The 17032-nt window shown below is 38.7% G+C and overlaps 3 protein-coding genes across 3 annotated transcripts in view; 1 reads left to right on the top strand and 2 right to left on the bottom strand.

Moving 5' to 3' along the window:
- Window positions 1-1039, top strand: part of LOC118240087 (Fc receptor-like protein 5) — a 45125-nt gene extending 44086 nt beyond the window's left edge. The window contains exons 10-11 of the mRNA XM_035519713.1: window positions 179-280; window positions 579-1039. Of these exons, the coding sequence (XP_035375606.1) occupies window positions 179-279 (101 nt within the window). The 3' untranslated portion in view covers window position 280; window positions 579-1039. The remainder of the gene's footprint in view (window positions 1-178; window positions 281-578) is intronic.
- An 11176-nt stretch (window positions 1040-12215) lies between these two features.
- On the bottom strand, window positions 12216-13451 carry LOC113568525 (C-C motif chemokine 4 homolog). The gene is made up of 3 exons (XM_026996730.2): window positions 13302-13451; window positions 12691-12802; window positions 12216-12592 (listed from the first exon to the last, which is right to left on the bottom strand). The coding sequence occupies exons 1-3, from the start codon at window positions 13369-13371 to the stop codon at window positions 12487-12489; spliced, it is 288 nt and encodes a 95-aa protein (XP_026852531.1). The 5' UTR covers window positions 13372-13451; the 3' UTR covers window positions 12216-12486.
- Window positions 13452-15854: 2403 nt separating this feature from the next.
- Window positions 15855-17032, bottom strand: part of tbc1d14 (TBC1 domain family, member 14) — a 22068-nt gene continuing 20890 nt past the window's right edge. Inside the window, exons 16-17 of the mRNA XM_035519716.1 lie at window positions 16955-17032; window positions 15855-16082 (exon numbers count right to left, since the gene is read on the bottom strand). The exon at window positions 16955-17032 is cut by the window's right edge and continues 122 nt beyond it. Of these exons, the coding sequence (XP_035375609.1) occupies window position 16082; window positions 16955-17032 (79 nt within the window). The 3' untranslated portion in view covers window positions 15855-16081. The remainder of the gene's footprint in view (window positions 16083-16954) is intronic.

Below are 17032 nucleotides of genomic sequence, written 5' to 3'. Positions count from 1 at the left end.
ACTGTAGAAGTTCTGTAATAATCATACTGCAACATTAAACATTTTAGAAGTGGGTTTTATAGGAGGCACTGTAGTGTTAGAGAGGTGAGTGAAAAATGTGCATTTTATATGACCATGTGTTGTGAAAGTACCTCAGAGTAGTCTACTGTCGTGTGTGTGTGTGTATGTGTGTGTTCAGGAACCCCATTCTCCATCCTCAGACTGCTCAGTAGTCTAATGGCAGCCTCTCCATATCTGCTAGTGTCCATTGTGCTGGGGGTCAAATGCTACAGAGTATGAGGTAAGAGCTCCATCATTATTACAGCACCATTTTCATAATAAAAGCCCCAAGTCTAACATAACAATGCACAGCAGTAAGGCCTGTTATTTACAGTCAGTTTCCATAAATTGTCATTATAGCTGATGTTTCTAAAGGGCAAAGTAGCAAAACCCAGATGTGATAAGGCCTGGAGCTTCTGATGGCTCAGAACAACTGTGCTTGACAAATCTCTCACTACATTTATAACATGGAAGGAAAAACAAGTAACTTTGAATTCAATAAAGACTTTTATTCTATTTTATTGTTTCCTTCTTTACAGGTCACACTGGTAAAAATCAAAGGCACTGTGCATTCATAGAGTGAAAACCCAAAAGAGAAACTGAAAGTGGAACAATGTGTTTCTGTTTGTAATAATCTGTTTCAAATAGTATTGAGACTGAAATAGTTCATTGTGAGTAGCTGTTTGGATCTTAGCAGAAGAACAATATGTGTAAAGAAAATTGTAGGCAAGCGATAATATCAAAAGCTCATGTCAAGTGTATTTTAACTCCCTTTTTTTTGGTATATCATTTCAAATTACTTCTTTTATGTTTGCAATTATTTGTAAAAGCCACTCAAACTAGTCTTTTAGGGTTCCTTGAACTATGAATGTTTAAAAGTGAAAAATCTCCACACCTTGAAAACTCACCTTGAGTTTTCTAAACTTTGAAAGTTTAATTTTTATAATGTATTATTATTTTGTTAACATTAGGTATATATTTTTTCTTGTTATTATTTATTTTAAAAAGACATTTTAATGTTTTTTGCTTTAAAAAAACAGATTAAAAAAAGTATAATATAAATTTCTGTCTAAATTATCTGCCACATCATTACTCAGATGTCATTCTGAAATCCTTCATTTGTGCCGAGTTGCTTATATAGAGGAAATTCTCCACTTAGGAAGCACAAACACCACCACTGTGAGTGAGAAGATTTCCTTATTATTCAACTATTCTTTGATTGTGAAAGGGGAGCTGAACCATAAGCACTCTGCACGCACACACACACACACACACACACACACACACTACTGTTTATAAATCACTACAGTTTATATCTACTGTTTATACATCACTACAGTTTATATGCTTAGTTTATACCTACATTTATTCATAGTTTATTAGTGGCCTTTATGCTTAATTTATACTTACAGTTGTATTTAAAGGTTTGGGCATACTGGGCCAACAAGCTGGTTGTGTTTTTCATCTTTTCCCACATCAATAAAAAAAAGATTAAATTAAAATGTTGCATGGTGCCTTGCATTTCTTTCAAGTTAGAGGAAGGCATCAGCTCCAGCAGTTGATGTTAAAGAGAAAACTCCTGGTTATGGTAATTAATACAGCAAGGACCCTGGTTCAAGCCAATGAGAAAATGCCTCGTTAGGCTAATTAATACAGCAGTGACCCTGGTCCCAGCCAATGAGAAACTCCTTTTAGGCTAATTAATACAGCAGTGACCCTGCTCCCTGTGACGCAGGTGGCACAGAGGAAGCAAGAGGTGGGGTAGTGAGGAAGTGCTCTTTATTATCAATAATGGAATCACCAATAGGAGCACTCACACAACAAAACAAAGTCATCTTCTCCGTGAGTGGTAGCGCTGGGGCGGGTAGGGGCAGGTAGACTCTCAGTCTGAGGTCGGCTAATGTGCAGTGCTATCATCTGGGGCCTGTGGATTTAAATAGGTGAAGTAGTCAATAAGGAACAGGTGAAGCTGATCAGTAGTGAGGGGATCGGGAGCAGTGTGTGTGTGTGTGTGGTAAGATCCCTAGCAGGAGTGGGCGTGTCCCTCCTGTTGGCTGTCCAACCGTGACAGTCCCAGCCAATGAGAAAATGCCTTGTTAGGCTAATTAATACAGCCATGACCCTGGTCCCAGCCAATGAGAAGATGCTTGGTTGGCTAATTAACACAGCAATGACCCTGGTCCCAGCCACTAGATTTACATTTACCTGATGTTTTTATCAAAAGCAACTTACAATCACAACTGAGTACAATTTGAGTAATTGAGGGTCTTGCTCAGGGGCCCAACAGTGATAACTTGGCAGTGGTGTGGCTTGAACCCACAATCTTCCAATTACAAGTCAATTACCTTAACCAGTGAGATACCACTGCCACTACAGTCCATAGCTAGATTTGGGAACGGCTAATAAGCATTTAGTTTCATCCAGGTATCAACCTTGCTGCTTATGTAAGAGGATCTGCCTTTCTTCATATAATCACAAAACAAATCTGTATCCCACTAACTTTGAGACTACTGACTAAAGACATCTTCCTCTCAGCACTAATTCAGGAGTGGATGGGAACTTCATGGAGTAAAGATCGACCTGCAACTGCCTCACTCTAACAACTGCTTGCTTCCACACTGAATCCATTCAGTTTTTCATTATCCTCTCAGCCCATAATCATTTTGGGCCTCCCCTGGCTTTTCAAACACAACCCCAGAATCTCTTGGTTCACTCACTGCTTGGAGTGACCACGGTTTTAGTACATGCATAGCTGTTCCTGTGAGAACCACCTCCATAGGAAGTTCCCTAACACCAGATCTTGACACATTAACTAAGGAATCCATTGATTTCACTGATGTCTTCAGCAAAAGCCATACCACTAAGTTACCCCCATCATAGATCTTACGATTGCACCTGCTACCTGACAGTCCCCTGCTTAAGAAATCTAAGGCTTACCCTCTATATATCATAGACACTGAAACTATGGAGAAATACACACAGTAGCCCTCACTCAATGTTTTATACACCCTTCCATGTCCCCTGTAGCTGCTGGATTTTTATGTAGAAAAGACAGATGATGGCCTCTGTCCCTGCATTGATTACAGGGCTCTCATGTGAGTCACTGTAACCTTTCCTTATAATCTGATTCTGTTCCCTTCAACCCAGGAGAATCACCACGGTGTTCACAAAATTAGATTTGAGAAATGCATGCAATCACATTCACATCAAACCAGATGAATGGAAGACTGTTTTTTCATTATGTCTAAAAGAGACTGGAGTACTGGAACACTGGTAGCACTGGCTGGAGGCCACTCGTCATCCCTTCCTGATATTAACAGACCATTAATATCTGGAGTATCTGAAAACCACTAATTGACTAAATCCAAGACAGGCTAGATGGTCATTATTTTTAACTCATTTTCAAATTTTTGTCACATACAGACCCAGCACTAAGAATGCTAAAGCAAATGCACCTTCACGTCACTATATAAAAAAGAAGAATGCTCCCCAACCAGAACCCATTGTACCTCCTTCATCTGCATCTTGGCATCCGTTCGCTGGTATCTCCATGAAGACATTAAGCCACAACTGAATAAAGCTCCTCCTCAGGAAACCCCACCAGGAAAACCTTATGTCCTGGTCTCCTTGCAGGGACAGCTCCTCAACTGGGATCCCTCACTAGTTAGCACTGGTCAGCCAGGTAACTACCATACGTAACCCAGGTTAACCTCTGGCTTCTGCACATCACATAAATGTTCAGTGTTTTATGTGATGTGGACAATAAACTAACAGACATAGATATTCATCATTATTGCAGCTTTAAAACTATTCGGTTAATTAGACTGCAGTGTAAAATGAAGGTTTCCTGTACGTTTAACAGCTTTGCCCTTAAAAAACGATGCGAATGAAGTGAAGTGATTAAATTGTGTTTAGGTGAGAACTAACCTGTAGTAGTTACTAGCTTGCTATCTCGCCACCATTTTGTCAGTATTACAGATCATGTAACCTAACAGTTCATCACTAGCCACAAAATGTTTAGTGTTATTCGTACGAATTAAGCTGTTAATTGATAATGAATGATAATTGAGTTAATGGAGTTATTTTGAGCCCTCATGACCTGTAATACAGGCGAGCGTGCCGTGACAGAACCCCCCCCCCCAAGGAGCTCCCGACCCGTCCGTCCAATGAAGGCGAACCTCCGAATACTGTTATTACATATGGTCATGACAATAAAGCTCACTCAACTCAACTGAACTGAACTGTAATTGGTATGAAATAATAATAATAATAATAATAATAATAATAATAATAATACTTGGAAGAAGTGAAAGTGAAAAGAAAGGAAAATAAATAAAAAATAATAAGGGAAAACAATAATTAGTTAGATAACTTTAATAAACTGTGTAATATAGTCTGTTTGTGTGTGTGTGTGTATGTTTGGGTGATGCACTGCATTACACTAATCAGATCTGGATGTAAAACAGGCAAGACTGCCGTTTTCCATAACAGGTACACAATTATACTGAAGTTTCCATCGAAACATTGTTCAGACTGCGTCTTTGCATTATTGCCTGTTTTGGGCAATCATTCAACCTTATTTCCATTTTTGTATTTGCTTAGAAATAGAGGAAAGTTTTACAATGATTTGAGAAAGTCTACAGTACCCCCTCCTTCAGTTTTTTAAAAGCACATCCTAGAATGACTAATAGAACGATTAAGGAGACTACAGCACATGCGAACCATGTATCTGCGTCCTCTAACTTTCTCATAGGTTTTGTGTTTTCATATTGCTCATCTCTTAACTTAGTTGCATCTTATTCAGCTGCTTTTGCACCTCTATGTTCATCTCTTTCTCTGTCTCGTCTCTCTTCCTCTCCACCTGCTCTCTGGTGTACTGCACAACCTTCTGGCAAATCTCTTTGGTAGATTTATATCCGAGACTCTCATACAGCGTTTTATTAATCTTTTCAAATAACTCGGTGACTTGATTGTAGTTTCCCCTTTCAGTGTTGTTGAAAACATGATATCTACCTTCGCACATCTCTACAAGCTTCGTAAGTTCACTACTTTCATTGATTAATTCTCTGCAGGTTTTTCCCCAAGCTGATCTCCACCAGTGAACAGGATCATGGTGAAACATTCGGTGAACATTCCTGTCTTCCTCTGTGTATGTCCCTAGTCTGATCACCAAAAGGAACACATGGGGACAACAAGCAACACTGGAGATACAGTCATATGGACTCTTGCCTGTCGGTTACCCAGGTTATCTAGTTTTGACAAAAGGGCAAGTGTTCCCCACACCAGAGGCAATAGATGGGAGCAGAGTTTACTTGGAGTGAGGACTGGCTTTTAAGAAATATAGAGCATTCTTGAAATTCAAGCCTTCATGGCACTTGTTTTCAATGGGGGTTTTTTGTACATTTTCCATGTGCATGCTCTAAAAGATATGATTGTCACAATCACAAACTTAGAGTCTATAAGATAATGATGATGAATTTATGGGTAGCGATATTTCATGGAATGATACACAATCAGATTCATATTCACACAACAGATATGTGCAGTAAAATATTCAATAAAGCAGTTTATTTCATAGTTTGTATTATACAACATATTAATTCATACATTTTCCCTATAATTGTCATGGTCATTTAAACTAGAGTTGAAAGACAACATTAACTTTGCAGACAGATCAACACCGAGGACTGTTTCTATGAATGTATATTACCAATAACAGTTGGGAGGGATACTAGTGGTTACTTCTGTGCCTTGGTTATTGTGCTGAATTGTGTGTCTGTGTTTGTATGTGGAAGTGAGGTAAAATGTATTGAAGTGGAGCTACTGTTTGTGAACTATGTTTTTAATTTTATCTATGTAATTTATGTGTCATCTACAGACTTGTTATGCTGGGGCTATTTGCAATTCTTCCTTTAGCTTTTTGTTCTAAGGGCATGGCTTAAAAGAGAGGCTGTTCATTTTTCAGCAGATTTGTTAAATGAGCCGTTTCCATGGAAGCAGCCTCGACTTTCACCCACTGACCACTACATAAGCCAGATCTACTCCAATCTACAAACAAAAAGCTTCAATGGTCAGATCTTTAATTTTCTTAAGTGCTCTGAACCAAACCGACACTATTGTGTTAAACAGCAAATCCCTTGATATCTCAGAGGTCTCTGTCAAACTGCTTTCTGAACAGCAGGAAATAGTGTTAGAACATGAGCTCTCTGCCCTCCCCCAATTTCACCAGAAACTGCAGGATCCACCAGAACTAACTACATCATATGTAAAACAGCTAACTTAGCCTGCAAAACAACTTTCCTTCAAACTTGAGTAGTGTGCAGAATATGTTTGTGCACATTCTAGAGTCTCTTTCTCTGGAACAGTTGGCATTGGCACTGAGTTGGACATAAATATCAAATCAGCCTCTATTTTTAACGGAAACATCTCTCAGACCTTACTCGTGTGGTTAGATATTTTGTTTCAGTGCACAGTAACATCAACCTAACACTTTACTCTGTAACATTAAAATTATTGAGTATATGTGTATAGTAGAGAGTGTGTATGCTGTATATGTATATGAGCTTTGCTCATCAAAGTTGGGAAATGCCTTACGTGCCTTAGAGCTTGGTCCAAAATTTGTCACCATTGTCCTGAATATTACAAACACAGTCTTGAATAATATTTAAACCCTACAAATCCTTCTGTAGCCTGCCTCATGTTTTATCCAGTAAAAGGATTCAATTTTATTTCATTGCAACCAGAAAAAATTACAAATATAAATATTATTCAAGGTAATAATTTAAACATAAAGCTCTTGCAGGCTGTTTTTATATGTTTGCCCTTCAGAATTTACCTTTATAGCATTTAGCTGACACTTCTTATCCAAAGCAACTTACAACTATGACTGAACACAACTTGAGCAATTGAGGCTCAGGGACCCAACAGTAGCAATTTGGCAGTTATGGGGCTTGAACCAGCAACCTTCCAATTATAAATCAAGTACCTTAACCACTAAGCTACCACTGCCCATAGAGCTTAATGATATTCTATGCTCGTATCATGAGGGACGGACCTTTCAGAGTACCTGGAAGTAGGCTACACTGTAACAGTATGTGAAGGAGTGCAGGGCTGGTGAGGGGGTGTTACAGTATGACACAGTAGAAGACAGCACTGCACTAGTATGACATAGTAGAAGACAGCACTGCACTAATATGACACAGAAAACAACACTGCTCTAGTATTACTAGAAGTCAACACTGCACTAATATGACACAGAAAACAACACTGCTCTAGTATTACTAGAAGTCAACACAGCACTACTATGACACAATAGAAGACTTCCAGTGCTCACTTTCAGCAGCATCCACTGCCTGCAAGATGTCAGGGCTTTTTATTAGTGTTTGCAAACCTGCCTCCTGTAGCCTGTATTCTTTTCAAACAATGATATGATGCCGCTTACTGGAGTTTACTATAGATGTTACAGTGGCAATAATGGTGATATAAATTAATCATTGACTACAGCAAGAATCAGCTGCCTTAGGACCTCTCAAGACAAAGCTTCCTTTACACTCCACATCAAGCAGCTATGTAACTAACTGAGAGTGATTCAAGAATTATTTGCAATACTGACCTTATGAAGCAATGCTAAAGATTACATTCACATTTATACAGATTACATTTATAGTGTTCTGCAGACATTCTTAGTCAGAGTTGCATACATATATTACATACATAAGATAAAATAAGATATGAAAATAAATACATAAATGAAAAAATACACAACACCAAGTCTCTCCAGTTCATTTATCCCCTGACAAAAAGTCACATGTACCCATGTCCCATAATCATTTACATGACCATCAGTTACTCACTGCACATCAGCATGTGTGCACAGCCAAAAACCTTTATTTTTAGAAACCTTTTAAAGTGGACATGTAAGATGCACCATTTTGAAGTTAATTAAGTGAAATCACTTTGACCTCCAGGAGGTCTTCTCAGTACTATTCTCAGTGCTCTCATACAACCAGTAAAGCACGATGATTCTTCTCGCACTGCACTGCATCAGACTATGTAGTTCATAACTGACCTTTCATTTTATCACTTCAATTAAAATATCAGATATATTAGTCATCTTATATCTAACATGCTCATCCTGAATAATTAAATCTGTAATGTATTAGGACTCATAAATATGGGAGTACATTGCATAACTTAGACATCAGGACAGCAGTTTTGCACCTGCACCAAATTGTACTAAATCATATATTTGCTTTGACCCAAACTAGATGATTGTCTAACCTTGTCATGGCATCATGAGTTCTTTAACGATGGCAGAACCCATTGGAATATTACTTTAGAATCAAGTATAATCTACAAGATGAATGACATGGGAAAACTGGAAAATTGCCAGGATTAAACTAAAGTATCTACTCATTGCATTTGTGTATCGTGATCCTGGTACGATTTTCTCCAGAGTCAAGGAACTGATGAATGTTGGAAATTATCGAAATACATAGAACAGAATTATAGACCATGAGTAGAAAAGATCACCATGATGGTATCCTTTATACTATTGATGTTACGTCATGTATTAGTTAATTTAAGTAAATATATTCACCGACTTCGAAGTTAAAGTTTTTCTATTTAGCTAGCCCTGAGAATAAGAATAGTCGTCGATCAAAATGTTTCATATACTCTATGGCACAGCGGTCATATTACATATTGAGCAATAATCATCAGAATAAAGACATTGACAATATCCTTTCCTAGATAGCTCGCAAAAGAATAGTTACGATAGCTTGTGGATAATACGTACTGATTGTTTGTTAAAATGTATGTTTTATCTAGACCTGAAATTAATTACGACGCTAAGCCCCACCGAGTTAAATCATACAACGCACGATAAAGTATTTTAACCATTAGCTAAATAAATAGCTAAATACACGTCAGCCTTTCTAGTAACTTATACTAATATAAGGTATAGCATGAATTCGTTAAGCATTACTGAATTGCTTACCTGTTGATAAAAAAAGGATAACGGTTGATCCATGTCCATGTTCGTTCGGACGACTTGGCAACGTTTAAGATGTATCGCTTACAATTACGGCTGTGAAGTAAAGGAGTGAAGTACCGAAAACACGGCTTTAAGAAAAAGTCGGTGGGGAAAGAAATGGTTTTCGGATAAAAGTTGTAAATTACGTCCCTCCCCCAACACCACTCTCAATTGTGGAATGCACTGAAAGTGGTAAGAGTGTGATAACGGACAAAAACCTTGTGTGATTATTTATAGAGTAACCACATTGGTTAGAGATCAGAGAAAAAATAAATTAATTAAAACTTAGTGATGTTTGCTTATTGCTTATTGCCCTGTTTGAGTACATCTGGCAAATAAGATGTGAAGAGGTGAGAGAGGTTCTCTCTCTCTCTCTCTCTCTCTCTCTGTCTGTCTCTGTCTGAGTGTGTGTGAGAGAGAGACAGTCAGTGACCTCTGACTGCAGTGTGTCAGAGAGGACACCGAACAGACAGACAAAGTGGAGAAAAATTGGTGTAGTATGAGACTAAAAACTTTAATTTTCTTTAATCACATTATTTCACTATTAAAGAATGATTTCAATGATTCCTACTCAAACATCGGCGGTACAACTAAACTTAAATGAGCGGGTACGATATATACATATATCAAATCAAGCAATAAATCATTTGACGGTTCGTAAATACCGTTACCGCAAAGAAATGCGTTAGCCTTGGATTACGCGCACTTAGTCCAGCTTCAGTGCACCAGTGGTGGAATGTTGTGTTGAGGACAGAATCTTCCCCAACCCACCAGTAGCTCACACGGGGAACTCTTATATATATGACCGACACAAAGCTCCATCATCAGATGTACACCTGAGCTGATGAGACATAACCGACTCAAAGCTCCATCATCAGATCTACACATGAGCTAATGAGACATAACCGACTCAAAACTCCATCATCAGATGTACACCTGAGCTGATGAGACATAATGGACTCAAAGCTCTATCATCAGATTTACACCTGAGCTGATGAGACATAACCGACTCAAAGCTCTATCATCAGATCCACACATGAGACCCATATCCCACCAGCATGAGCCCAGGCCCTATCCTGTGTCCATAGGGACCATAACATGAACCGTTAACATTATGTGACCGTTAGATGCAGCCACGTGCACCCAAGGAACTGTGTCGTATGGTGATGTCTGTGTGGTTGTGAAGACCCCAGTTACTGTTACCATTGCCAGTATCGTTGGTCCCAATTCCTTCCTACTTACTGTTTAGTGTTTTGATTATTGTCAGTGATTCTCAGACATTGTGTAGTGTTGTCCGACTCCTCAGTGGACAGTCCAGACTGCCAATAGAGTTCACTGTAGTGTTAAACACAGTGTACCCTAAATGTAGAGAGTAACCGATGTACACTACACACTGGTGAAAGGACCAGAGTGCACAGCGCTGTCCTACGGCAGGTGTTAGTGGTAGGATTGTTGTTCATAGGACTGGCGGTATAACAGACATGGTCAGCACTGCTGTTTCAGGTGAGCCAAAAACTAACAGTGACAGAATATTAATCTAACATGAACCAAAATGCATGAAGCTCATGTTCAAGAAATAAGCATTACAGTATTTCTCTCAATAGTTTTTATTGATGAAATGAGAACTTTGACGTAGCTGTAGTGCTAGGTATTATTAAAGTTATACATTTGAAAGTGTAAAACAGGCACAATGATGTACTTGTGTCGTCTAAATTCTGTCTGTTGTCTCCCTTCTGAGTACTCTGTGTAGTGTTTTATACTGAACTGTCTCTGTAGTGATTAATGACTGAGTAAACGAGAACACCATTCAGACACAGCCAGTGTTTTGTAGGTTAGCGCGTGTTTCGGGTGTAACCAATCATACTGTTTGCTGCTCCTGATTGGCTGGCTCCTGCTCACCACATCCTATTAAAGATGTGTGTCACTGGTCTGTAGTCTGCTGGCTGGATGCTGGGTTAAAATGTGGTTTGTCATTTTGGCTTGTGGTAAATGTGCCTGACCCATTTATCTGTTTGAAATTTACGTTTTGCTTTACCCCTTTTGGATTACATTAGCTGATTGTTAGTGATGAGCAGATAAAGTCCCGTGAAGCTTTTGAGGCTTCTTCCTGTATGAAGATCCAAGGTTTTGAAGCATTGAGAACTCAGTACCATCCAGTGGTGTTCGTGAGCACAGAACAACAAAGACTCCAACATGGAACTGAGTTTGATGCAGTGTGAATCCTCTATGCGTCTTAAGAGTCATGTACTGTAGCAGAATCACTTCTAATTCGACCATCAACCGAGAACCTGGATAAACTAACATGTTCTCATGCATTACGATTTCGGGACCTCTGTCTAGTGTCTCCTATACGCGTTAAACTAAATTGTGCCCACAATTTAATACATCGTGCACACAAATATAAACAGATACCGTGCCTTTTAAGGGCTCTGTAACCCTCCCAGTTAACGCACAGAAAAGCTTCCAGATTGCCAATAGCGCCCCCTTGTGAACATTTTCTGTTAAACGTGAGAGAGTTACTGATTTACAGTCCAGGCTCATGGGGGTCCAGGTCTGCACGTTCCGCATTTAAAAAATACAAAACCAAAGTAGCAACTTCAGAAATATACGAAATGTACTTTTCAGATTTTGTGCAGCAGATGGCGCCATTGTACAGAAAAGCACGGCAAGAAATTCTATCTATCTATCTATCTATCTATCTATCTATCTATCTATCTATCTATCTATCTATCTATCTATCTATCTATCTATCTATCTATCTATCTATCTAAATATCATTCTGAGTTGGAATGACATTCTGAGTTGGAATGAATTTAGACTGAAGTACAGATGGTGTTGCTAAGATGCATTTGACTGCATACACCGACTGTCTTGATTTTCTGTTTGGGATATCAACACACACTCTGGATTTGGTTTCTGAATGTACGCTTGGTTACAGTTTTGTTGAAATCAGTGGTGCCTGACGGTGCTCCGGTAGCTCTGGTGAGGGATCACCACTGCTGCATACAGGAGCGCCATCAACACTCCCGCACACAGGAGCGTCATCTCATAGCGCACTGCTACTCCCTGTCTGCCTCCTTTCTATTCTTTAATCTACACTTTAATCATAAAAGTCCGTTTCATACAAAACAAGAAACACAACAGGTTTTATTTGCTTTTATTTAACAAACACTACGTTTTATATTAAAATAATTGAAATAACAGTAATAAAAAGAGCCAGACCATTTTAATGTGACATATAATGGCTCATCCATCCAGTACCAAAATGTATGTTCAAAGATTTTTGCCAAAAAGCTGTTTTTTACAACCTTGGCCAAGCAGAAGCCTCCAGGTGGATGTAAGAAGATTAATAGTAAATGTAATAAAACATGAGCTAATTTCAGATTAAACATAATTTAACAACGCAGGTGAGTTTAAGTGGAACTTTCGAAACCACGGTCTATGTTCTTTTTCATGGCCTCTTTCACCCAGTTACGATGAGGGTCGGCGCAGATACGAGCCCGCTTCCTGGTGGTAAAACTGCAGACAAGAAAATAAGTGTGTCTGTTTACCTACAATTTAACAGTTAGATAATTTAATTAAGAGTTACATATATAAAGAGTGTGATAGGGACTTACATAACTCCGGCTTTTGGACACTCAGATCTCGTTGTCTCGTATTTGGTAATAACATTTACGGGGATTTTATGCTCATAAAAATTGAAACAGCACATATCAGGCCTATTTGCACCTGTAAAACATAAATAAATTCTAGGCGGTTGAGATAATAATTAAGTAATAATCACAAGAAGAAAAATAAGAACAAATATCTAATGAAACTAAATATATTTAAGCAGCCTGAATCAGCCAATCTTTTTAAAAAGGAAGTAAATGTTGAGCTTGTATGTTATTGAACATGTATGCTGTTGAATATGTATGTTATTGAACATGTATGTTGCTGAACATGTATGTTGTATAATATCAGTCACCAGTGGCACGTTTCAGCAGGTGTTCTCCTCTATAACGTTACACTAATACAACTAATACAACGTTACATTAATACTGAGCATCAACCGTAGTCTTCATGTAGGCTAATGCAGTTACAAATGCGTTACAGCAGCCTAGTGTCTAAGAGAGTGGGAGAGGACAGTACGTTTACATCTAATTTATGCAGCTGGTGTAGAATGGACACACAAGCACAGTTAATTGTGCGCGCTATCGCAGAAGCTCGAGGACGACCTTTCACTTACTTTCACTCACTGCATGGGTGTGAAGGCATGCGATCACCAGCAAACCGGTGAGGAGAGCTCGCACCTTCATGACTGCAGCTTCGGTTGCACAGGAGGTGATGATCTCTGATGAAGAGAAAATATTACAAGTGAGCAAATTGTATCTTTTGCTGGGTTATATGAGCGCATAGGGGGAGTTGCACTGTTTGATTAAATGGGCAGCTCGAGAGTGACGAACGTGCTTCAGGAAACGCGTCTGTGGTTCTCACCTGAAGAAAGGCACGCAGAGCCTCCCGGCACGCGGCAGTCTTTATAGGAGAGAATCAGAACAATTCTACATCTGATTAAATACATACACCTCATATACCTTTAATCAGAAACAGTCATTAACATCGTAGTTGTTATGGTCTTGTTACTGTGCAAATTTAACAGCTGTAATGACTTTAGAAGAACTACGCAGTGTCGCATCATTAGTAAAGTGTCCAGAGGTAGAGCGTGAGTCGGAATGGTTTAGTTATCGCGTTTGTGCAACAGTATAAACAACTGAATGGCGTGAGTGTGTGCTAGTGGTGGGGTTTCCAGGTCGAAGTAGCAATGAATTACACAGATTACTATTGGTGTTCACCTTGAATGAGAAAGTGTGTGTGTGTGAAATGGACAGCATTTTAATTAGACGTAAATTTGAATGCACTTTTAATTTTAGCAATTCGTAAATTAATTTCACTGTATCCTTGATATCGGATTTGTTGTATTTAAAACACTAAAGTTATTGTATAAACTAAATATATTTTAGTACTATATTCTAATATAGTAAAGTGGCATAATTCGACCCCGCCCCCTGTCTCCGGCCCCCGCCTATTGGGTGGACACTCGTCTCCAGACGCAAGGTCCCGCAGCACTTTATTAGCTGCAATATTCCATCATGTTGATTATTTGGTCCATACTTTTAGAGTAGCTTGATCTTAACATTTTAATAATGTTAACGGAGCGTCTGGACTTTGTGATTCCTGAACAGTCGTGTTTATCGTAATAAAACAATCGGCTCAGTAGCCTTCGGTGTCAAACTCCTCCAGCGAAATTGTTTTGGTCGCTGTTTGCATTACCTGCTGAGTGTGAATGAGCAGAATTTCCCAACAGTTTGAGAGTGGTGTGAGCACAACAGATTGTACAAAATCTCCTACAGATCTCCAGAGTCTGATCAGTCCAGTAAATGCACTAACCAATACTGTCCAGTTTAGAGTAAACACAATACTTTCAGCATTTTAATGTTGGTATAATTATCTGAAATTTTTCTGACTTATATGTAGGCTAGTCTATCTTGATCAATGTTGACGTCAGTATTTTGTCATTTATTTGCACAACCTACATTTGTTGAAACATATTTGTAATTTGTATCATAATACATATCAAAGCACTTTGTATTGTGTCTGTGTTGGTGTTTATCAGCCATTAAACTCGTGTGACGTAATACGTTCAACCATATTTTTATGCCACTGTATTGAAAGTAAACATGAAGCTTTTTTAATATAAATGTGAGTTTATTCAACCAAACAAAAATAATAAAATGTTACTTTAACTTATGCAACACAAAACAATAAATTTATAAATTGCAGCGCTATTTCAGTCATAATAATGCCAACATCATCCGAGCTAAAGCTTTATGTTTAAAGCTGAGTTAGAATAAAATGATTCATCTCCTTGCCCAAGCTAAGAACTGCTCTAATAAGCAGGTACAAGTGAAAGTACAATTTGTAAGGAAAACATGTGTCTTGTATCTTCTCTCCATCAATCATCCAGTTGAGTTTAGACTGAAGACTCCTCCACCAAGCGCTGATCAATTCTGTCCATGGTGTTCCGCACCCACTTAAAGCCAGGGTCTGCACAGATGCGAAGTCCCTTCTGGGTTTCAAAACTGAAGATAAGAGATAATGTGTTGATATATTTACCTGCTGACATTTTCTTTCATCTGAATTAATAATTCACGATTCCAAATTAACAGTTTATATGAGCCCTAAACCCCATAATCAAAACACGGTCCTTATTGTGAAATAAATGCAATAACGAATGAAATTCTAAAAAAACTTACGTGACTCCAGCTTTTGGACAATCTGTGCTCATCACTACATATGATTTAATGGCTCTTGCAGGGATTGGTTTCTTAAAAAAGTTAAAACAGCATTCCTCCGGTTTTTTTGCATCTATATGAAAACATTCATTCGTTTATATAATTTATTTTGAATGATATCCTAGTGGCGTATAAAAGTGTGGGTCAACGACGGATTGATGACTGATTGTAGAAATGTAGTCCATAAGAACTTTGGCTCCGACTGTCTAATTTATGGAGGTGGGATTTCAAATTAGCATATATATTAGTACAGATATTATTAGGTATAGAGACTAATGCAGAAACAGATGCATTCGCACAGTCTCCCAGCGAGGAAAAGGTTCTGTGCCTCGTGCCGTTAACATGATATTTGGCTACTTAGTGTTTTTTTTATAAACATGTCAGTCACTTACAGTCACTTACATCAGACTTAACAGCTTCCTTAAAGAGACATTGGGTGATAAACTTACTTTGGCCCATTACGCTCAACTGAAGACACGCAACCAGCAGCAGACCCAGAACGAGTGCTCGAGCAAGAGTGCTCATGACTTCAGCTTCAGGTGAGATGACGGGTGATGTGAAAAGATGTTGAGTGGTGAACTTGTACACTGCACTCGGTTTTATGTTTAATGAGCGGATGGGGTGGGGGGCGGTTTGTGTAAGGGGGCAGCTCGTGGGTGATGGTATGTTCTACTTCTCTAAAAGAGAGAGAGAAAAAGGTGCATGTTCCACAGGAAACTGTGGTTTTTAACCCAAACGCTGGCGAGAAAACTCAGAAACGCAGAATATTTCTCATTACACAAGCTCACATGACCAAGCAAATGTTAAAACGGTTTATGTCAAACACAAAAATGAATCAGTACAGCTTTACATAAAACAGGTTTCTTACATTCCAAACTCTGTGCAGTGTGTTCCCTGCGTGAAGGTAACTAGGCCCCGTACAAATACCAGTTTACAGCATTGGAAATTAATTCAAACAAATATAAAACAGAAGCAATAAATAATGTCGTTGGGCTGACTAGTATAGCACACTTCATTATTACTGTACCAGTGTTTGTACTGAGATGATGTCATGGTGAACAGCAGCATTAGGTCAATTACTGCTGTGTGCAGGACTGATGTGTGAAGGCTTTTATTCTCTCTCGCACACGCACATACACAAGCAGACACAACCTGTCACAAACAGCTAAAATAATTACGCTTGAAGAAAAAACCTAAAACACCACACATTTGAACTGGGGAAGGTAGTAACAGACATGCATGGATTAACTTCACGAGGTTTCACACCGTTAGTGTGATCCTCAACGGTTTATGCAGATGGACAGGCATGCACAAAAGGGCAACATTTCGTGACCCCTAAAAGTAAATTTTCTTGTCTTTGAATGGAGTGAAAAACTAATTTATAATAAACAAAAACATTTTGCACATTTTTAAAACTTATGCAATGCACTTTGAAACTATTAAATAAATGCCAGTAAGAGATATGTTATTGAAACATGAAACAAATGATCTGAGATGTTGCAGAGAGAGAGAGAGAGAGAGAGAGAGAGAGAGAGAGAAAAAGACTAACCACAGTGCAGTTGTGTGCTGCTCTCCGTAGTCCTGGCTGTGGTCAGCATGGACGGGGGAGAGGCGGGCCCTGTAGTCT

Source organism: Electrophorus electricus, chromosome 19 (genome assembly GCF_013358815.1).
Source record: "Electrophorus electricus isolate fEleEle1 chromosome 19, fEleEle1.pri, whole genome shotgun sequence".
NCBI lineage: Eukaryota > Metazoa > Chordata > Actinopteri > Gymnotiformes > Gymnotidae > Electrophorus > Electrophorus electricus.
This window is presented reverse-complemented; position numbering and strand designations above follow the sequence as displayed.